At 41.5% G+C, this 22,249-nt stretch overlaps 2 protein-coding genes across 4 annotated transcripts in view; both read right to left on the reverse strand.

The window, feature by feature from the left end:
• Copb1 (COPI coat complex subunit beta 1) overlaps nucleotides 1-1,911 on the reverse strand; it is a 39,600-nt gene extending 37,689 nt beyond the window's left edge. The window contains exons 1-2 of one of the 3 annotated variants that reach the window (XM_038335095.2): nucleotides 1,772-1,911; nucleotides 1,049-1,199 (exon numbers count right to left, since the gene is read on the reverse strand). In XM_038335095.2, the coding sequence (XP_038191023.1) occupies nucleotides 1,049-1,139 (91 nt within the window). In that variant the 5' untranslated portion in view covers nucleotides 1,140-1,199; nucleotides 1,772-1,911. Of the gene's footprint in view, nucleotides 1-1,048; nucleotides 1,200-1,739 lie in introns of all 3 variants that reach the window. The other 2 variants (XM_038335106.2, XM_038335114.2) reach the window with 2 other exon arrangements.
• Nucleotides 1,912-7,955: 6,044 nt separating this feature from the next.
• On the reverse strand, nucleotides 7,956-20,751 carry Psma1 (proteasome 20S subunit alpha 1). The gene is made up of 10 exons (XM_038347533.2): nucleotides 20,618-20,751; nucleotides 19,124-19,168; nucleotides 18,500-18,601; nucleotides 18,278-18,381; nucleotides 15,667-15,755; nucleotides 15,000-15,070; nucleotides 14,313-14,442; nucleotides 12,511-12,590; nucleotides 9,746-9,856; nucleotides 7,956-8,301 (listed from the first exon to the last, which is right to left on the reverse strand). The coding sequence occupies exons 1-10, from the start codon at nucleotides 20,618-20,620 to the stop codon at nucleotides 8,245-8,247; spliced, it is 792 nt and encodes a 263-aa protein (XP_038203461.1). The 5' UTR covers nucleotides 20,621-20,751; the 3' UTR covers nucleotides 7,956-8,244.
• Between the last annotated feature and the right edge of the window lie 1,498 nt (nucleotides 20,752-22,249).

Here is a 22,249-nt window from a genome sequence, read left to right on the forward strand (position 1 = left end):
AATCAAATTCAAGCCGGGCGGTGGTGGCGCACGCCTTTAATCCCAGCACGCGGGAGGCAGAGGCAGGCGGATCTCTGTGAGTTCGAGACCAGCCTGGTCTACAAGAGCTAGCTCCAGGACAGGCTCTAAAGCTGCAGAGAAACCCTGTCTCGAAAAACCAAAAAAAAAAAAAAAAAAAAAAAAAAGAAATCAAATTCAGTTCCTAACACCCACATCAGACAGCTCACAACCACCCGTAACTCCAGCTCCAGGGGATTAGATACACCCTCTTCTTACCTGAGGGGACCTGTACTAATGTGCACATATTCACATACGAGCACTCTTAACTTACTGAAAGAAACTTCTAACAAAACTCTAGAAAAATCAAGCACGTCTAACTATGGGGAATGTGAAACGTAGGTGGGATGGGACTGAGAAAGGGACCTAAGGTTTACCTCTGGACTGCCATATAACTACACAGACCGTGCACATATCTGTATACACGGACACACGATAAAGAAAATACTTCCTCAAGTGAAAAAGGGGTTGTGAGTGGAAAGTTTTAAGACATACCAATCTACATTATCACAGAAGTTCAAAGTAAAAGCTGATTAATGGCTGAGGTAAGAGAAGTGAACTTACATAGTCTGAGGCCGCCCTGGCCTAGTATTGAGTTCTAGGCCAGCCTGGGAGAAGAGTATGACCTTAATTCAAGAAAGAAAAAGAAATGGGGGTGGGGGATGGTGGTTAAGTGAGGCTGGGGAGAGGAAGAAGGAAGGATGGGTAAGGCTGACCAATGGATGAGTAACAGAAAAGAAGTTCTGATATGACACCAGGAAGACTGCTAAATAGTTAACAACTATGTACTATATATTTTTTAAAATCTCGATGAAAGTTTTTGAAATGTTTCCAGCATAAAGAAATGATGAATGATAAGGAGACAATCATATTTGACAGGATTTAAATATTACACAATATAGACATGTATAAAGACATTCATTTGTCCAGTCCTTAATGTTCTTAATCTATCAATTAAAACAATTTCCGATAGAATTGAGAAACTATTTACCCAGATCATTTTTTAAGCTGATTTCAGAAGGGGGTTCTGAATCCATGGGCACGTTAATTAACGTATAGCACACGTTCTCAGCTGCCGTCATGGTTTCTGGTTATAATCAACCCGATACAAGATAAAAAGGATGAAAAAGTGCCAGGAAAATCTACAAAAATGAACACAGGTATGAATTAGGAAAACAAAACAAGGCAAATTTCGCAAATCAGTCCTGATCTTTATACTGTCTGAAAGTTCTTTCCGTACGGCTTCTGAGGATGTCAATCCACAGTGCTCACCCTCTTCCACGAACTCTAGTGAGAACCACACCGTCCTGATCTGCTCCCCGGCCCAGGGTGTGGAAAGCTGTGGAGTCGAGGTCCACACGACAGTGACAACCCGGAGCACCACGTCACAGGGCAGTGATTTCCAACACAACACAGCCCGATCACAGCCCAGGAGGGCAGCCCGCGAGCAAAGAAGCTGCAGAAACTTAGGCGCCTCCGCCGTGGCGGGTCCCCGGTGGGTGCGCCCCGGCCGCCCCTCCCCGGCCTCCGCCCACGCACGGCCAGGCCACGGGCTGCTCAGACCCCGGTCTCACAGCCCCGGGGCCGCGGCCCAGCTCCCCGCCCCCACCGCCTGTCGCCGCGGCCTAGTCAAGCGCCCGGCGTCTCCCCGGTCGGTGGCTCGCCGATACTGCGCGACTCACGCAAAATCACGGCTCGGGGCTCAGGCCGCTACCTGGCTCCGAGGGACGACGGCCGGGAAGGAACCGCGGGACCGTCGACTAGGGCTCCAGCCAGCGGCTGCCGGGACGGCTCCACCAAGTCCTTGGCTGACGTGGAAGGAGGCGGGGAGACGAGGAAGGATGCAGCCACAGATCCTGTACGGCGGCCCAGAGAGGCCAAGCCTTCTCCGTTCTGCGGCTGCGTGCTGGAAGGGTGTGCTGTCCTCTTCCTTTCTCAGAAGTGGTTTCAGAGAGAGCAAGTATTTTAGTTTTTTTCCGTGAGTCCCCTGTGGTCACTTAACAGTTCCCAGGAACTAAAACTTGTACAAAAGAGAAACAGAAGTCCAGCGGACTCTCTTTGTTCTCACGTATAATACACTGGGAAATTAACTGATTATTTGGCAGATGATTTTAGATATTAAATTTAATAAAGCAACTAGGTTATAATATGAAGATATACTTGAGGGCTAACACTTCTGGTGATCTGAATCTGACTTTATTCAGTTGACCTGGAGTTACGTGGATATCAGAAACTGCCTGGCCACTATTAATATCTACTCTTTATTCAGGAACGACCTCTTTCGATCCTCTCAGAGCTCCCAATAGTTTAAAAGTTTTTATGCATAAGGGAGATAGCCTCAAAGGATTTTCCTTTGTCTCCAAAGAACGAATTGTTACAGCCACAATTATATATTTTTAGCTCTTGTTCATTTGTGGTCCCATATCCCACGCCAATGTCCTAGTAATTATTAATAACAAAATATTGGGAAAGTACCACAGGGTCTACCCAAATTACCGGAATGGTTTTAAGAAGGTGGTTTTCCATTTCTGGGCAGTACTAACTACAGGCCTGTGTCACATGGATACATGCCGTGTATACAGGTCTGATAGGACCTCTTCTATTGACCTGTTCACCTCATTTGGGGACACAGACTACAAACAACATCATCTACACGGAATACAGCAATCCTGACATTTCTCTTTTCTGGAACCATTAAATTAAAAAAAAAATCCCTCAGCACTCAAAATATCCTAGAGACACTGTATGTCTACAGCACTGTAAGAGTGACCTCTCTGGTAGCATTTTTGATTTTAGATGGTCTCACTATGTACGCCCAAACTGACCTTCATCTCTATCTACTGTCTCTTGCCTAGGATTACAGGCACATGGAATCACACCTAGCCTGTGCATTAAAAAAAAATTCTTTCTCTCCCCCCCACTCCATTTTCTTTCGTTTTTCAAGACGGCTTCTCTGTGTAGATTTGGAGCCTGTCCTGGAAATCGATCTATATGTAGACCAGGCTGGCCTCGAACTCACAGAGCTCCACCTACCTCTGCCTCCCAAATGCTGAGATTAAATGTGTGCGCCACCACTGCCTAGCTTAAAAAATGTTTTTAATCTAAGTAATTGTGGGATAGAATTATTTTGACAAGCCTTCTGGTCATCTCTCAGTTCCTCTGTATCATGAAGTCTTGGAGGAAACTGACCTATCTCCTTATTGAGAATCCACTGGTTTATATGTTCTCATTCATGTACTTGCTTCTAGACAACAAATTCAGTTTTGTGTGATCACCAACAGTCAAGATAGAGATCAGTTCTACCAGCGATTTCTCCTGTGGTCCATCTACTGTCACAGCCATGTGCCCACTTTAACCTGGCAACTATCTTTCCATTCCAGTGGATCAATAGAATCATCCAATGGAATCTTTAAGATCAGCCTTCTTCTACTCGGCATTATTCTCTGAGAATGAGATGCAGTCAGGACTGGTCCTTTTGTGCATTTTTTTTTTTTGGTTGTTTTGAGACAGGGTTTCTCTATAGCTTTGGAGCCTGTCCTGGAGCTAGCTCTTGTAGCCCAGGCTGGCCTCGAACTCACAGAGATCTACCTGCCCCTGCCTCCTGAGTGCTGGGATTAAAGGCGCGTGCCACCACTGCTGGGCTCTGCACTCATTTTTTTCACATGGAATGCAGTCATTGATTTTCCAGACTCACTTGAAATTACATCACACAAGTGGAGATTAAGTTTAGCAATGAGAAGGCTCAACAGTTTAGGATAACAGTTAACCATATCCATTGTGTTAAACTTTAGGACTCTTCATGACTGATTCACTAAGTATGACAAGATAGCATTTTAGGTGTGCACCTGAACTTGCCACTGGTAATGTGTGTGGTTTTGCTTTTTAAAACTCAGAGTTTCTTGAGGAGATTAGGAAGACCTTATATAGCTTCACTAATGCTTATATAAATTATTTTGGGGACCTTTAACCTTAGCACATAATCATATCATTTTGAATACTCTCCAAATCACAAATTATTTCAATGTAAAAAACTTTGTATGCCAGAATTACATAAGAACACAAGTCAAGGGCAGAAAGGACTAGAGATTTGCTCCAAACTGCTTAACGGTCAACAGTAAGAGCCATTTTTCAGCTTTTTTTTTTTTTTTTTTTTTTTTTTTTTTTTTTTTTTTTGGTTTTTCGAGACAGGGTTTCCCTGTAGTTTCTAGAGCCTGTCCTGGAACTAGCTCTTGTAGACCAGGCTGGCCTCCTTCAGCTTTTTATTTCTGACTGTACCAGTTCTTCTGCACGTGAAGATGCTCAGATTCCAGATGATATCATCTGTATCCGTGGGAAGACTTCCATGACACTAGGGATCTTCCCGTTCAGTTATTCAGCAGACTAAACTGAGTAACTGAGCTCAACAGACTAAACAGACAAGGACATCACAACAAACTCTGTAAGGTCCTTAGTGTGGAAAAACTTGTGTGTGAGGCACACGCATCCGAGTGGAAGGCCAGAGGACCATAAGCACGCTGTTCTATCATCCTGATGTACGCTCCCAAGACAGGGTCTCCCTGAACCTGGACATAGACTGGCAGCCAGGAAGCCGCAGCAAGCCTTGTATCCTGTAGTGCTAGTTAGTGGTTGCACAGCATGTCCCTCTAACTAACTGGTTTTTTTATATTTCCAAAGTGGGAAGGATTTTTAAAATCCATCTTGACACTAAAATCACATACATATTGGAAAAAAACAAAAACAAAACTTTCCAAAACCAACTTATTTGCCGGAGTCCAGCTTCAGGGAGTTTAGAACCCAAAGATGAGGGGTGGAGTCAGTGAGGGGAAGGAGACTGACAAAGAGAGGCTACACCGTTTCTACTCTAATACTTGCACAGAGGATTAAATGGGAGGAAGGGGCATGTGAGCTAGGCTGTGTCTTGTGGGGAGGAATTGGTGAAACTAGCATGACTTTGACAACGGGCACCAGTCATGTTAATGGAGGCCCCAAGTTCTTGCCGGAGATAAGAATGACTCTTTTTAGCAAGCAGAAAGCTTTCTTCAAGCCCCACAGGGAATGGGAGCTTTGGTCTAAATGACTGACCTTGGGAAAAGGACTTTCTTGGGGAGACCAGACACTCCATTATAGAATATTGCAGGGATTTTTTTGTTAATATGGCTTAGTTTATCAGAATAACTAAAGTTTAATTAAAAAGTGAGAAAAGACGATGCTCAACAAATATTAGTGTGAACCTGAGCAGACCTTAGGAATTTACAATTCTTTATTATCAAATATACCTTATTTATCAAACATGTTATTTATCTAAATTTGCTAGCATCTTGCTGTTAACTTGTGTGGGAATATGAAGTTACCATGTTACATGGTTTCACAGTGGCAGGGATTTTTTTTTCCAAATAATTACTTTGTTTAAAGAGGCTACCATTTTATACATCCTTGTTATGGAATGATCTTTTTGCACACTGTGAAGATGTATCTTGGTCAAGGTGCCTTCTGGTTGCTTTAAAAAGCCAAATGGCTAGTAGCTGGGCAGGGAGAGGTTAGTCGGGACTCGCAGACAAAGAGGAAGAAGGTGGGGTCGAAAGCCAAAAGCAGAGGAAGCAGGAGATGAACATGCCCTGTTGAAAAGAGGTGCCACCACGAGGTAGAGAGTAAGATATATGGGCTAATTTAAGATGCAAGAGAAAGTTAGTAACAAACCTAAGCCATCAGCCAAGTATTTATAGTTAATAATAAAGTATGTGGGTTTTTTTTTTTTTTTTGAGAGTTGACTGGTGGGTCAGAAAAACCCTGCCTATACATCCTTATCCTCCACTGAAGCCCACGGAAAAGGCAAAATAGTGAGAATCATTAAAAATGAGAGTAAAGGGTGCTGCAGAATTGTGATCCAAAGTCAAAATGCTGGAACTTTGTCAAGCAGCATGTCACCGTGAGGTCCACACCACCTACTAAAGCTGTCCTCAGAATTAAGTTCAATGTAAACACTGTCACTTTTTAATCTTTAGTTGAAGTTCAGCCAAGTAAGTTTGTATTTAGGAAACAGATTTTAAAAAAATAGCACAGTTCTTATTTCTTAACAACAAAACCACTCAGCTAAGTGAGAAGGGGACAGGGGAAGAAATTCATGTTATTAATTTTAGCCTCTCTCTAAACTCTACACCAAAAGTCCAAGAAGTTAGGAACTCTGTAGTTTTAGTGTTTAGCATGTGCTTGATGCAACTATTCAGTAGTTCAGTCACATGGTACTGGTGGTCTGTTCCCAAGCTTAAACAACAGGTGTCCGAGGTTGTTTCCAGTGCAGACTGACATCACACACCCGCAAATAACCAGAGATGATAATAAAGCTGAGGTTGTTTCCAGTGCAGACTGACATCACGCACCCGCATATAGCCAGAGATTGCTAATAAAGCTGCTAGGTTGTGTGTGTCCATTTTGTTTCCATAGTGTCTTCAAAAAGTTATAGAGGGATCTAAGCTACTGAGTGGGTTTCTCTGTGTAACAGCCCTAGCTGTCCTGGAACTCACTTTGTAGACCAGTATGGTTTCGAACTCACAGAGATAAGCCTGCATTTACCTACCAAGTGCTAGGATTAAAGGCATGAGCCACCAGGACCCACCACAAAGTCTCTCTTTTAAGATTATGTATGCATGTTCTGCCTGCATGTCTCTTCTGCAGGCCAGAGGAAGGTACCAGATCTTATTACAGATGGTTGTGAGCCACCATGTGGTTGTTGGGAATTGCATTCAAGGACCTCTGAAGAGCAGTCAGTGCTCTTATGCTGTGAGCCATCCCTCCAGCCCCCACAAATTCTCTTGACTACAGTAGTTCTTCAAAAGGCTTCTCTAAGACAGGAGGACTAGGTAACTTACCTGAATCCTAAATCAGCTTCTTAAGAGAATTTGGTCTATACTCTTCTCTAGAAAGGGGTGCAACATTTGGAAGTAACTCCTCCAGGCTAATTAAGTAAACATTTTTGTTCTAAAAAGGACTTCCTCTGATTTTACTCTTTATGGTTTAAGATAATGTAGCAGGGAAGTAGTGGCTCCATCTTTAATCCCAGCACTTGGGAGTCAGAGGCAGGCAGATCTCTGTGAGTTCGAGGGCAGCCTAGTCTACAAAGCAAGTTCTAGGACAGCTAGAGCTGTTACACAGAGAAATTCTGTCTCCATGAAAAAACAAAATAACAACAACAACAAAAGATAAAAACTGTCTTGCTAACCCCAAGCAGAAGGCTCATGAGGGGAACAGAGGATAGCTTCCAGATCATACTAGATTTGAGGTAAAAGGTTTGAGATGAAAACACCTTTTCTGCTACTTTTGCCAAGTTCCTCAGAGCCCAGAGCTATAACTATTGCTATCTGCTGGTTGGATGGGAAAACTGCTCATTCTAATAACTTGTTTTGGTGGGGAAGAGGAGGAAGTGGGGGGACTGAACCTAAGGTGACCACAGGTTAAGTACAGATCTATCTCCAGCTTAATATTTTGCTTCTGGTGGAAGTGGTGACATCTTACTACATAGACAAAGTCTCAAACATCATCGGTAGCAGAGCATGGTCCTTAACTCCTGATCCTTCTGCCTTTACCTCAGAAGTGCTGGAATTTAGGCCTGCACCCCTTTCTGGCGTGGCTTCTCAGTTCTAATCAGAATAATCCCTAGGAATGCATCCTGAAATTTGTATTTTGAGACCATCTGCATGGGTTTGCAATGTAGCTAGTCTATATACTAGAACATCTGAATGTGTTGGTAAGAGGTATTTTTTCTGTCTCACAAAAAAAAAAAAAAAAAGAAAAAAAAAGAAAAAAAAGTAAGGCAAAACAATATAATCTGACAGACAGGACTAATAACCACTGTAACAATGTCAATAGTTGAAACTACTTAAAAATAGAAACTCGATACAACAGGAGGTGAAACAATTTTATTTCACAGTTGTCTTTAAAACTGCAAAGACACTATTTTCTTCATATAAAAACATTGGGATAGATACCTATACTTTCTAGAAAATGATTATGTAGACCCTTTCAAAGAAAATGCACCCATTATATGGTTTCTGTGAAGCTGCTCGGAGAAAACTCACATCTGGACTGATTCCTAAAACCTCCCACCCCATGCTCTGCAGATGTTGGTTCTGAGCGCAGACTACTGCACCAGCGTATGTCTCTCCGTCCTCATAGCCCTGCATCCTTTATCACTTAGTGCTCCATTGGTTCATCTGCTTTTTCTGCAGGTTCATCAGCAGCCTGTGACGGCTTTAAAGAAGAAGAAATAAAAAGATGTAAGGTGAACATTTAATATACGCTCCTAAATCACAAGCATTAAAATGTAAAAAATTAATGAGAAAAGGGGGTTAAAAGATATCAGATACTAGATTTTAGTTCAGCATCCTGCCAAAATTTTTGAATAAAACTTAAAAAAAAATCACAATTCTTAAAACTTAAAGATCATTCACGATTAATTCTACATTTTATCATTTGTCTTAAGACTTTCTTTCAAGATTTTCTTATGTTACACTGCTATGCTTAAAACACAGCCAGCAGCACCTTTTAAACTTCCTTCTCTTCAACTAGCAAACAGAAAAAAACACCAACAAACTAGCTACACGGAACTCTGGAGCATTCTTCCTAACAGTGCTAATTCTTACTAACAACTTAAATGCAGATCGTACCCTCCCAAACAGCACCAATAGTATATTTGTCAAGCTGAGGAAAACTCAAAGACTCAAACTGGAAGAAACTCTACCACCACCCCTTTTGGGAGGGAGGGTTTCAGTGTGCTGGGATTACAGGCCTGACCCTAAAATCTGTAAGGGAAACTCCGCACCACTTTTTCTACCCCCAGCCGTGACATCTCCTCCATTCGTACCACATGTGAGCTGTGTGTGTAGTGTAGGCCTGTATCCCTACAAGCTTGGAGGCTGTGGCAGGAAGATAAGTTTGAGGAGGAAAATCTCAAATGCATATTCTCAGGAAAAATTCATAACCCTAGATTCACCATTTTGATTTTCAGTTTTTAAGTCAGTATTTCTTAATGTTTTTGGTTGCCATTTATGGAGAGCCAACCTAAATGCCCAAAGTTAGCTCCCAATAAGTATTCCTTTCCGGACCTTTCTCAGAAGATCTAGGCTGCCCTGTCTCTCATTTTAATCTAAAGAATTTGCTAAAGTGAGGTTGTATCTGTCAGTCCTGAGTTCCAGCCTTAAGAACGGCTGGTAACTTTCACTTTAGAGCTTTTGCAAGCTCTGACCCACCACTTTGTTGGAGGGGCCCTCAGAATACACAGAGCCTACACATTCCAGTCGTCCACAGCCTTCTGGCTGATTCTCTGAGATACCAAGAAAGCAGGTAAAGAATAGAGTCATCTTGGATGCTCTGCCCCTTCTTCAATCAGACTGCAGCATCTGTGAGATCCCAACTGAAAGCAGCAGTAGAACCATTTAGCTATGCCTTGGTCCATAAGAGAACTCTGAGAAATGTGGTCTAACTCTGAAAATTTTGGGGTCACCTTAAATACGTTACAATAGAAAACCAAACTCTTCTCCCTTTTTGTGTTTATGAGATCACACTTCAATATTTTACTTGACTCCTCAGTTCTTTCTTGTTATTTCAATTATGGGCCTATCAACAGGACAAGAGCAGGGAATGGACACGGTTGTGATAGGAACAGCAGAGCCTCATGTTACAATTAGTAACATACCTGTGCTTTTCTCTGTGGTCTTTCTTCAAGACCATCCAGGAAAGGAGACACATCATCATCATCATAGATTGTAAACTCCAAGTCTTTACCAACAATTCCAATGGAAACATTCTGAGGGTGGAAAGGGACAATTAATGTATGATAAAAGCTGGGCAATAAAGTAGAAAAATTAAAATAGCATTTAAATTCAAAGTTTAAAAAACTGTATGTAGGAGTGAAAAGAGGCAGGGAACTATCCTTTCTTCAAATACAGACTCAACATTCACTTTCGGTTATCATGAGTAGTCTCAAAGCTCCATGGTGTCTAGAAACAAAGTCTTCACCAGAACAGTGGTTCTCAACCTTCCTAATACTTCAATACTTTAATACAGTTCCTTATGTTGTGGTGACCCCACAACTACAAGACTATTTTGTTGTTACTTTGCAACTAATTTTGCTATTATGATGAGTCAGAATGTAAATATTTGATATGCAATCCCTGTGAAAGGGTTATTTGACCCCCCCCCCAAGGTGGGGGTGTCATAGCCTACAGGCCAAGACCACGGAACTAGATACTAAATAGTAATTATCCAATAACCAACCAATAGCTTTACAATGCTATCCCACTTAACTGTAGTAAACCCTGCTCTTTTATGTGAATCACACAACTCAGAACCTGCACCATCCCACCTCCCCTCTTCCTCCCCCAGGGCTGAGGACTGGTGTCAGGAGCACATGCTGTATTGCTGAACCACACCTCTAACCCCAATCTCTCATTCTCAGATATTTCCTTAACACTCTCCATGCTCCTTCAGCTGGAAACCGGGTTTTCTATTTCACTGAGAACACAGAAGCAACTGGAAGACAGACAGAGGTGTCTAGGTTTTTTTTTTCCTTCTCATTACTATGAAAAACACTCCAGTTTTTTTCATGACAGCTAATCTTTTCTGTGTTGATAAAAGACATGGATCTGGCCATTTTCCCCATATCTTTCCTATATAACTATTTCATTTTACACTGAATTATTATCAATATTATTTTAGTTTTTGAGGCAGTGTTTCTCTGTGTAGCTTTGGAGCCTATGCTGGAAATCACTCTGCAGACCAGACTGGCCTTGAACTCACAGAGATCCACCTGCCTCTGCCTCCAGAGTGCTGGGATAAGTGGCACGTGTGTGCCACCACTGCCTGGCCGCCATCCTAAAAATCTTAAACAGTGAAAAATATTTACCTCCTCTTCTCTCAGTCAGTACTCCATATTTCTGGGATATCAGTGGAAAACCCCCTATCTCCTCCAAAGAGACATTTCAGTTCCTCTTCTCTAGATTCCATTCCTCTCAGGGCTTTTCTTTTCCAAACAACTAAAACTGCTTGTCAAAACCTTGGGATACCACTCTGAACACAATGGGCAATTTTCAATTTGCATCTTTTTTGGTTTCTTAGCAGTACTTCATTGTCTTATCCAAAGTTTCTTCATTTGTTTTCAAGGATGCCTCATTTTCCAGGATTTTGTCTATCTCTGGTTGTCTGTAAGAATTTCTTGCTGATACCAATTAATCTCTCAGTCTCTTAAAGGTTAGTGTGTTTGACCTAGTCCTCAAAGTCATTATCTATTTGATGTCTTCAGAAATTCATTTCTATGTAAAGACTCCCAACATTTTAAACTCTAATCTGGACCACTCTCTGCAGAAGTCTGGTGGGCACTGAAAATTGCTTCTTTATCAAATACTAGACAGATAAGCATTTAGAATTTAGATAAACTAACTTATCTTTTTCTATGACTTCCACCCCCAAACCTGTTCCTTTCGCTCTCATATCCATCTCAGTAAAATTTAACTCTCTCCTCCGGTTTATCAGGTCAAAAACCCCGAAAGCATCCTATTTCAAACCAACGCTAATTCCCCAACATCTGACACTGAATCACTCTCCCATCACCGCTCCTGAACATACACAATGGCCCCCACTTCAGCTCTGACTTTCTGCCTTCTCATTTTCATCCTGTTCACTGACTCCACTCTATGAATACTGGGGAAATTTGGCCTGAAGACTTTTTTGCACATGTGTTTGCTGGAATAATCTTACCCCAGACAACAGTATGGCTCACTTACTTTCTTTAGTTCTTTTCTGAAAATTTCACTCATCCTTGATCACTGTTTTAAATTACATCTATTACACTAACGACCAACCTTCAATTGCTCATTTTTTCTGTGTTATTATTCCTTCAGTATTTGTCACCTTCTAATATAGCATGTCATTATTTATGTTATGTTTACCTTCCCATCAGACTCTAATGAAGGCCACAAAACTTGTATTATACCCTCAATACCTAGAGAATGTCTGTGTATGGGAAGCACTCAATACATTTGTTAACAACATTAAAAATACAGAAAGGGTGGCTTGTCATTCTAGCATCTCTAAGGTGAAAGAGAGCAGGAGGATCAGGAGTTCAAGGCTATCCCTCAGCTACACAGCAGGCTTGAGGCTAGCCTAGGTTATATGATATTTGGTTTAAAACAAACAAAAGTAACAACAAACTAAAGACAAAGATATGACTTTCTTCTGAAACAAAATAAAACTGAAGAACATTCATACTTACTGATTTTATTGCTGCATGAACTCTCACCCCAATTTAAAACATGACATTTCAAAACCAGATCCTTTTGTGAATAAAAAGGAAATACAAGCCAAGGCAGCCCAATTAAAATAACTTAGGTCCATGCTATTTTATTACTTGCCATTGAGAATTAAACTGCACTGTTAATACCTACAATCAGAACCATGAGTTACCTTTGTGGTCAGGTCCTGCTCTGCAGGGAGTGTTTCTCTTAAGGCACGCAGACCATGTTTAACCAGCTCATCCAAATTGCCTGTATGCAATACATTAAAAATAATCTAATTTCACTATCATAAAATGCTTCTTTTAGTTATCAACTCTATAGTCTGAAATTGTGGCTTGAGCGACTACTGCACAGAATAAAATAGCCGCAAATGTAATGTTAGCTGTATAATCTAATCTAATATCAACCAGTATGAATGATTTGATGTCTTTTATTAATAAATATGACACTCTTTCACTAGGTTAAATAAAAGTCCTGGCTCACAAATGCCATCCTAGTTTTGCAAAATGTTTTATAGAACGCTGTTTTTTTTTTTGGACACAGGGTTGGAGGATATGAGATCAATATAAAGTTATCAATTTCTTACAATGGGCAACCTGCAAATGATATTTCTTAAAACATCATGAAAAGAATAAAATGTGAATGAATTAAAGAAACAAAACCACAAGACATAAACTGAAAATTACAAGATACCACTGAAAGACAAGTAGATATAACAAAATCCTACATCTAAGCATAAAAGACTTGTATAGATGTTGCCTAACTTACTATCCACAGTAAATGCAAATGTTAAGTAAAATGTTCATTCAACACAAGAATCTTGCCTACCAAATGTTATAGCTTAGCAATATGTGATTGTGTGGCTGGCTGAGACCATGCTGCCTGCTTCCCTGCATCATGATAGAGGACCCTACCAAATGTGGATAACCCAAAATTCAAATTCAGGAGTTCATTTCCTACTGAGTGCATTTGGTTTTGTACATCATAAATTCAAAATACCCTGAGCTGAGGCATCATAAATCAGTGTCATCTGTACTACAATAGCCGAGTACTACCCAAATGCTCTGCAGATTTGGATAGAAACACACAGCTGCTGTGACATTCACAAGGGTGGGAGCACGAGGAAGCCTGCAGGTGCCCAGCTTGTCTTCTCCTTCTGTGACCAAGCAATGCACCCTTATCCTGCTCTAAGTCTTAGTCAGGGTATGACTACATGCTAAGTTCTTAGCCCTTGAAATTTCCCAAGAAGCAGGTGATCTTGTGAATGTCCAGTTCAATTGTAACTCCTGTATTCACTAAGCCTCAAGTATTTCCTTCAAAGAATACTATACTGCCACAGGAAATCTTATAAGACAACCAAGAGAAATCTTTAAAGTCTGGATATTAACTCTTCTTCTAATGCAAAGCAAACACCTGAAAACCAGCTCATTGTCTTATACCCTTCACTCTCTTTTCCCACAGCTATACTGCCTTTACTTATTTATGGGCCACTTAAAGCACAAATTCTATGTTGCCTAAAGTAGAAACAGACGCACAGACCACAAGTTGTAAACAGAACTTCCAAATACCAACTAGTATAATGGTTTCCAGCTCTGACCAATGCATCAAGAATTCTCAAGGTTGGACACACACACTGTTTCTTAGTGTTTTCAAGACAGGGTTTTTCGGTGTAGCCTTGGCTGTCCTGGAAATTGCTTTGTAAATCAGGCTGGCCTCAAACTCAGAGATTCACTTGCCTCTGCTTCCTGAGTGCTATGATTAAAGGCGTGCACACCTGGCTTGACACATTTATGTTTTGGTAAAGTTCTCTTAGTAGCTCAGAAGTACAAGTTAGTATGTGTTACATCAACAACAGACACTTTATGAACTTAGGATTATTAAAAACTAAAGTCTGATAGTTTTTCTCAAATAGGATCAATTTACTAACTATATAAAGGCAAAACAAAATAAAGTGAGCCAAACTACACTTACACTCCAAAAATTCAGCCATATGTCTCTCCAGGTAAGTACGAGCTGATTGAGAACGGGCGCCAATAGACATGGCTCTGCAGTCAAAATAGTTGGCGGACGGACAAGTTTGGAAAATGTGAGGGCCCATATCCTATGAACAGAAAAACATGCTATGTAATTCTTGCCTTCGGCTGACCTAAAAAGTGCAGTTTCTAGGCTTTAAACGTTGTTAGGATATAATTGTGGTAACTGATGGTTAATCATTGTCAATCTATGAGGGCATTTCTAGAAAGTTTGTTGTTTTCTCAAGACGAGGTTTCTCTATGTAGTCCTGGCTGTCCTCGAACTCATTCTGTAGATCAGGTGAGCCTCAAACTCAAGATATTTGACAGCCTCTGCCTCCCAAGGACCAAGATTAAGGGCGTGCACCACCACGCCCAGCACCAGACAGGTTTAAATGAAAAGGGAAAACTCACTCGGACAGTGACTAGTACCATCTCACGAGCTTTGTCCTGGACTTAAGTACAGGAGAAATAAGCTGAACACCAGCACTCATCTCTTCCAGCATTCTAAGTGGGATGCAGCAAGACAGTCTACCTCAAGTTCCTACCACGATGAACTTTGTCTCTCCTTAGATTATTTCTGTCAGTTATTTTCTCACAGAAACAGAAAAGTAACTAATACAAGAACAATACTCTATGAACTTACATCATAACCAGCAATAAGCAGTCCAACACCATATGGTCTCCGGCCATATCGCTGTGTTGGGATCTGGGTCTCTGAAACTAGTTAAGGAGCCTGTTTCAACAAGAAATAAATTAAAGACTTCCAGTTTCTTTTTTTAGTTTTTCTTTTCTTCAAAACAGGGTATCATTATATAACCCTGGCTGTTCTGGAATTCTCTCTGTAGATCAGGCTGGGCTCAAACTCACAGATATCTGCTTGTCTCTGCCTGCCGAGTGTGTGTGCCACACTGCCCAGCCTCTTCTAGCCTCTTAATTGTTCCATAATCTTCTAGAAGTAACAGAAAGGCATTCCTTTGGCCTAATATCATATAAAGTTTGAATTCCACCAAAGTCAAGCATGAACACTAACAGAATGATCTCTTCCTATATGGGGATTTGTCTTGGATATAAAGGTCCAGAACTCTGGGGGATTACTAGAATCATTCAGAAACTTTCCTCTCTAAGACTGACGATTGAACAGTTTCCTTAAATTGGGCTTTTGCAACTGTTTATCACGGCTAGTAAAAGAGTGATCCGAAAACTTTACAATCTGATTTACAGTTTATACTACAGCGTTCCAAATAATTAAGACAAACTCTGTACCCAAACTCTTTAAAGTTTACATTTATAAATGCCAACATAAAGGATACTGCTTCCAATTAGAGACACAAGGCGAGACACAGGAAGTGGTCTGTCAAATACAAATCTGGAATCCAAACACTCCTGGCGCATAAAATTACTGAAAAGGAAAACAAAAATTAATCAGTTCATATTTCAAAAAATAAATACAATCTAAACATTAAAAGCAGTTTGATTCCATTTTGCTTGACTGCAAACATTTTCATGGAGTATATCCATAAAAATCAGAAAGATAAGATATGGCCCTCTCTCTCTCTCTCTCTCTCTCTCTCTCTCTCTCTCTCTCTCTCTCTCTCTCTCTGTGTGTGTGTGTGTGTGTGTTCAACTCTGGAGCCAAATGAAGATTTAAAAATAAATGACCAAGTTAGGCAAGGCATTTGGAATCAAGCATTTAGAAAATGAAGGCAAGAATTCTGAAACTAGTTTCATAATATAAAATGCTTAATACATTAAGAACTAAATAAACGACTGAATTGTTCCTCTGGACAAAATCTTGGACTCCAGAGAAGCCGCCGACTACAGAAGGCTGAGCTAAGGAAAGCACCCTCTTTCTCCTTGTCCTTCCCATTGTCAACAACCATGTACCTTAACTTTAGGCTTCAAACCAGAAAAAAGAGGAAGAACTTTGCTTTTTTCTTCAAAGCAGACAGTAAGTGCCACTCTAGAGGAAACACAAGCAATCCCACGGCTAAATCTCACTGGTAATTCTGACAAGATCCAAGCTAGGTAAATATCAAGAAGAAAACTCAGGACTATAAAAGAGGAGCTGTGCTCCTTTTTCTCCACACTGGCTTCCTAGTATATGCACATGACAGCTGATGAGCTGATGACCAGATTTTCTCTGGAGTGTTTTTTGTTGTTGTTGTTGTTTTTTTTTTTTTTTTTTTTTTTTTTTTGTGGAAGTCAAACCCAGGCCTCAAACGAGACAGCTAAGTCTCCTGATCTCCTGGTGTTAGTATTCAGGCATCTGTACTGGCCTGCCCTTGAGGTCCTGACAGGATACGTCCTCAGCTGTAGCCACCCAACAGCACCTCCTCTGCACATTCCCTATGCTTCCTTTTAAAAGGGTCTCACCCACCTTCCATCTATCTGTCTGTCTTTCTCTCTCTGTCTCTGCCTCTCTCTTCTTTACTGCTGCCTCTGTCCCCAGAGGCTGGACTTCTCCCCTCTTTTTCCATTCTCCTACCCCCAATAAAAAACCCTTCACGTGAGCTCTCTCACATGGGGTCTTTCTCTCTCACTCCGCTTTTTAAAAAATTGCAACTCCTGGTCCTCATCAAATGTTGACCATATGTAAATATTAAGCTATTTAGTATTTTAAAGTCAATTTCCTAAGGCTTGCTAAAATTAAACTACTTAACATGGCAAGGACTAATTACATGTGGGCCTAAGGACTTGGAAGGCAGCTAACTAAAATGTATTTTAAACAAAAGACAACACCAACCCACTCACAACATCTTAGTACTAAGGCTCTCACACTAACTGAATGATGTCCTGGTAGTAATTTAGATCTGAGTTAGCAGCACTTTGAGCACACACTAGACTTCGTATACTGAGAGCAGAAGCACAAGCAACGCCACTCTACTTCTGACCTAGAGACTGGCTGAATAACCTGAAAATTAACCTATGGCAATATGGCCCTTCCTCTTACATTCTCTCTTAATCAAACCATGACGAACTAAAGAGATTGCTTTGGCCACTTTCACTTCCAGTCCTCTCCCACTTTCTGAAAGCCGCAGTATTAAGTGTTTTACACGTCTGGGAAAGATTATGTAAGTAACGAGCCCAGTGTCAGATAATAAGTTATGAGGTGAGAATTCAATTAGTATGATCTCAAAGTCCTACCACTTCATTTATGTGCTATTTCTAAACAAGAAATATCCATCTCCTCAGGTTAGTCAAAGAAATTTGCCTATTACTCTCTATTTTGTACCTTGTATTATAAATAAAATAGGTTTATGTTCCCTGAAGAAAAAATCTATAATTGAGTCACCTTTCTATATTATATTATATACTACTGAGCTTTGTTGAAACAAATGTATAATAACTACTGACATAGCAAAGAAAACTAGAATGGTTCAGGTCATCCTTGAACAGAGGAGTGCCCAGCTCTTAGGCATACTGGGCCTGAAACAATACACATGCCAATAACTATCTCATTCAGGGACTTTTCAAAAGCATTAGGATGTTTAAGAATGCTGTAAGAAAAACAAACAAACAAACAAACAAAAAAGAATGCTGTAAGAATAAGGAAACGGGAGTTACTATACTTAGTAACTCACTCAAATATTATAAATTATAATATATTAGGTGCTGGAGAGATAGCTTAGTTTCTCTTTCAGAGGACCCAGATTCAAATCCAGTATCTACATGGCAGCTTACAACCTTCTGTAACTCTAATACCAGGGAAATCTAATGTCCTCTTCTGGCTTCTGAGGGAACTGGGAACACACCAGTACATGCAAACATACACGCAAACAAAGTACCCATAAAGATAAAATAAGTAATTAAAATTATAATATTTTGGGGAACAACTTTCTAAACTATGTCATTAGGGTATATCCTAGAAAAATGAACCATTATGAATCAAAGGGATACTTAATTTTTCATGGTCATACATACCATAACAGTCGAGCATCAGCAGTCAGACCCGCAATCGAGATACCAATATGGTTATCAACATGGAGAATTTTCTTCTGGTGAGCTGCAAGTTCTGACTGTGCCCTCTAAATAGAGACAGAGTACGACAGCTATTTTAGTTTACAGCTTCATTACTCACCAGTGAAGTTTACATTAATGGTTCTGTCTCCAGAAGAAGAAAGGCGGGGTTATCATTTCACTCACCTTCAGTGCAACCAACACTGCGTGTGTTTTTGACTTTAGACCAACTGTGGCAGAACCCTGTTTAACAGCTTCCATTGCATATTCAATCTGATGAATCCTGCCCTAGAGGCAAAAAGAAAAGCACGTTTTAACTTCATCTTAGAAGATGCTTTAACATATTAAAAGTTAAAGTTTCCAGATCTCAGATGAGTATAATTAAATTTCATTTTTAAAACCAATAAATCATTTTTCTTTTCTTTTCTTTTCTTTTTTGAGACATGGTTTCTCTGTGTAATGCCCCTGGTTGTCCTGGAACTTCCTCTATAGACCAGGCTGGCCTTGAGTTCAGATCTCTTGTCTCCTCCAGAGTGATATGATTAAAGGTGTGTACCCCATCACCCGGCTAACTAATTTTAATTCTAACTTTAAGTTCACAGCCTATAATTTCACAAGTTTTGTTTCTCTGTCTTTTAAAGGCAAGGTTCTACTAAGTGCTCAAACTGGCCTTCATCTCCATGATCTTCAGCATCCTGATCAATAAGGATTAAGATAAGCACCACCAAGCACCGTTGACACTCTCAAAAGTTTCTGAACCTATTCCAGCCACAAAAAGCCACTTCATAGATATGTCACAAAACATTTTACCTGAGGGCTCCAAACAGTGACATCATTGTCATACTGGTTGCGAAACTGAAAGTGGAAGAAAGACCGATTACTATGAGAACATTATAACCCTCAAATTTTAACATTCAGACGTGTCCTTGCATGTGTTTCTGTTCAACTGTTAAAGCCTTTTTGCTAGGGCAGCTTTCCTGAGACACGATTACAGCGCTCAGTTTGTAGGTCAATTCTACCTTAACCATGAGATGCTGGGATGAGAGGACCGGGGTCTTCCTAACTTTCTATTCTGCTCCTGTCCACAGCACTCCCCCGGGCAGTCAAGTGCTAAAGTATGTACACACTTACTTTTCTTTCTCTTTGCTTAAACCATTCTCTTATACAGAGCTCTAATAATTTGCCAAAGATGTTTAATTGACTCAAACGTCTAGGTTTCATTTTTTCCCCCTTCAAACTCTCAGCATATCTACCTGTTTTTCGAGACAAGCTCTCATGCACCCCAGTTTGGCTTTCATTTGCCTTGTACCTGGGAGAATGACCTTGGGGCCCTCCCTTAACCTAGCAAGTGCTGAGACTACAGGTGTGTGCTATCGTGCCCAACTCTGTACTTTTTTTTTCTTTGACAGGGTCTCTACACTCTGGCTGTTCTAGAACTCATTACGCAGGTCAGAGGCCAGCCTCAAACTCACAGATATCTGCCTGCGTCTGCCTCCTGAGTGCTGAGATTAAATGCGTGTGCCAACACACCGGACTTTCTATACATCTTTTTATCTTTACAGTATGATTAAAGTTATGTCTGGTTTAACTTTTTGCTCTCTCCTGGCACCTTGTCACCGAATGAATTAAGATATACACAAAGCCTCAGTAAAGAGGTGGGCACAAACAGATACAGTGGCAGAACCACGACAGTTATAATGTCATTACTAAAGCCAGTGTCTGGGCACTTGGGAGAATATGGGTGAGGGTGAGAAAGAAAAGAGTTCTGGGGCAGTCCAGGACCCTTACTTTGTGAACCTTGACTCCATCACTTCCCCTCTCATCTATAACTAGGTGACCAAACTGTCTGAATGGAGTCATTTCTCATAGCACTATAAGGAGTCGGATAAAGCCAAATGGACCCATGAAGAAGATGGGCATGTTCTAAGGACCTGACTAGGGCTCAGATGCGCGCTAGTGGTGCCTAGAGGCTAAGGGCACCACCTATCCTCTCGCTCCAATGCAGCCATGAGGGACCACAGAAATCAGCCACTGAAGTAAACTGAGTGGCGAGGGTGGCTAGCTGGCCGAGGAAGAAGCGCCTGGACCCCGGGTGAGGTGGAGAAGACGCGCGAAAGGTCGCCCCGGCTACCGAGCTCTCCTCGCCGGCCAGGCCGCAGATGCTGAATCACTGCCGGAGCCCGTCCATGAGCCAAGCTCCCTCTCCCACCGCCCCGCGCCGCGCCGCAAGGAACAGAGGCCGATCCCCGACCGCGTGAGCGGACCTCAGCCCCACACCCTCCGAGGACCCGGGGCTCAACACACCATAGCTCCGGCGCAGCGACAATCACACCCAGCAGCCGACCCAGGAGCACGGACCCAACTCCGGTTCGGTGATCGTCAGAGACGCCTGCGAAGTTTTGACGGCAGCGGCGCAGGGAGTAGAGTCTATCCCAGAGCCACGGATCGGCGTTTAACGCTTCCCCGCCCTCTAGCTCTGGGTGGGCGGGGTCTGGGAAGGCGGAGGAACTGGGATTGGCGGGAAACCCTGGGGCGGGACTGCCTGTGCGCGGAGAGAGCCGGGGCGTGGCCACACGGTGTGCACGGACTTTCCTTGCTCTTTTCCTGGTGGATTGCAGATTCCCGCCAACTCTCCGACTGCCAGGCTGTACACCGCAACCCAGCTTCGGATGATGCGGCCGTGCTGCTTATCATCTGGGGAGCTGCCTGACTGAAAGAGGCTGCCGAACCGTAGTGTGTGTGTGTGTGTGTGTGTGTGTGTGTGCGCGGTATGTGTTTGTGTTCATATTTCTGGCCTCGATTGCAAGCCCATCCTTCATGGTTCCATGGTCGTATCGCTCATTTTATGATCATTACTCGTTAGTATCGGATTTTGAACGTCATCAGGGTTCTGTTCTGCTATTTGATAAATTCGCTGTCCACAACTAAATGCCATGCCTGGTAGATTGGCCACTAGGGGGAAGGTGCGAGTTTTCTTAGGAATTTTTAAAGAGCGGCTTTTGATGTGTCCTCAAATGAAATGGAGACTGATGTGTGCTCGCTGCCCACCTGACAGACTGCTAATTCTGTTGAAGAAGGATAAGTACCCAGATTCGGTTGAGGGCCCTTAAAATATGAACTTTGAAGGCAGAGCAAGACATCACTTAAATGTTCACGTTCAGAGCAATTAGTACCACATTCTAAATATTTTCATGTATATATATGTAATTTATATATTTGCTTTTACATTTATCTATTTTATGTGTGTGTTTATGTCCCTGTGTACATTTATATGAAAGTCAGAAGATAATTTGAAAGAGCTGGTTCTCTCCTTACACCTTGTGGATTCTGGGGAGCTGAACTAAGGGTTTGCAACTTGGCAGCAAGTGCCCTGAACCATTGTGCTGGTTCCTGTTTCCTGTTTTTTGTTTGTTTTTTTCTTTTCTTGTCTTTCTCTCTTTCTCAGTCTTTACACCCACCCCCATGCTCTCAACAGTTTATGAGATTGGTTTGTTCTCTAAGTTGATCAACACTGGCTCTTGTTAGTTTTGTAATTATTTATTTTATGTGCATTGCCTGTATGTATGTCTGTGTGAGGGTGTTAGATCCTCTGCAGCTGATACAGATAACTGAGCTGCCATGTGGTGCTGGGAATTGAACCCGGGTCCGCTGGAAGAGCAGCCAGTACTCTTAACCACTGAGCTGTCTCTCCAGACCAGGCTCTTCTTATTATATTTATTATATATTATTTTATATATTTTATATTTATTTATTATGCATACAATGTTCTGTTAACACCAGAAGAGGGCACCAGATCTCATTATTTTTTTTTTGTTTTGTTTTGTTTTTTTTTGTTTTTCGAGACAGGGTTTCTCTGCAGCTTTTTTAGAGCCTGTCCTGGAACTAGCTCTTGTAGACCAGGCTGGCCTCGAACTCACAGAGATCCGCCTGCCTCTG

The sequence above is a fragment of the Arvicola amphibius genome, chromosome 1 (assembly GCF_903992535.2).
Source record: "Arvicola amphibius chromosome 1, mArvAmp1.2, whole genome shotgun sequence".
Lineage (NCBI taxonomy): Eukaryota > Metazoa > Chordata > Mammalia > Rodentia > Cricetidae > Arvicola > Arvicola amphibius.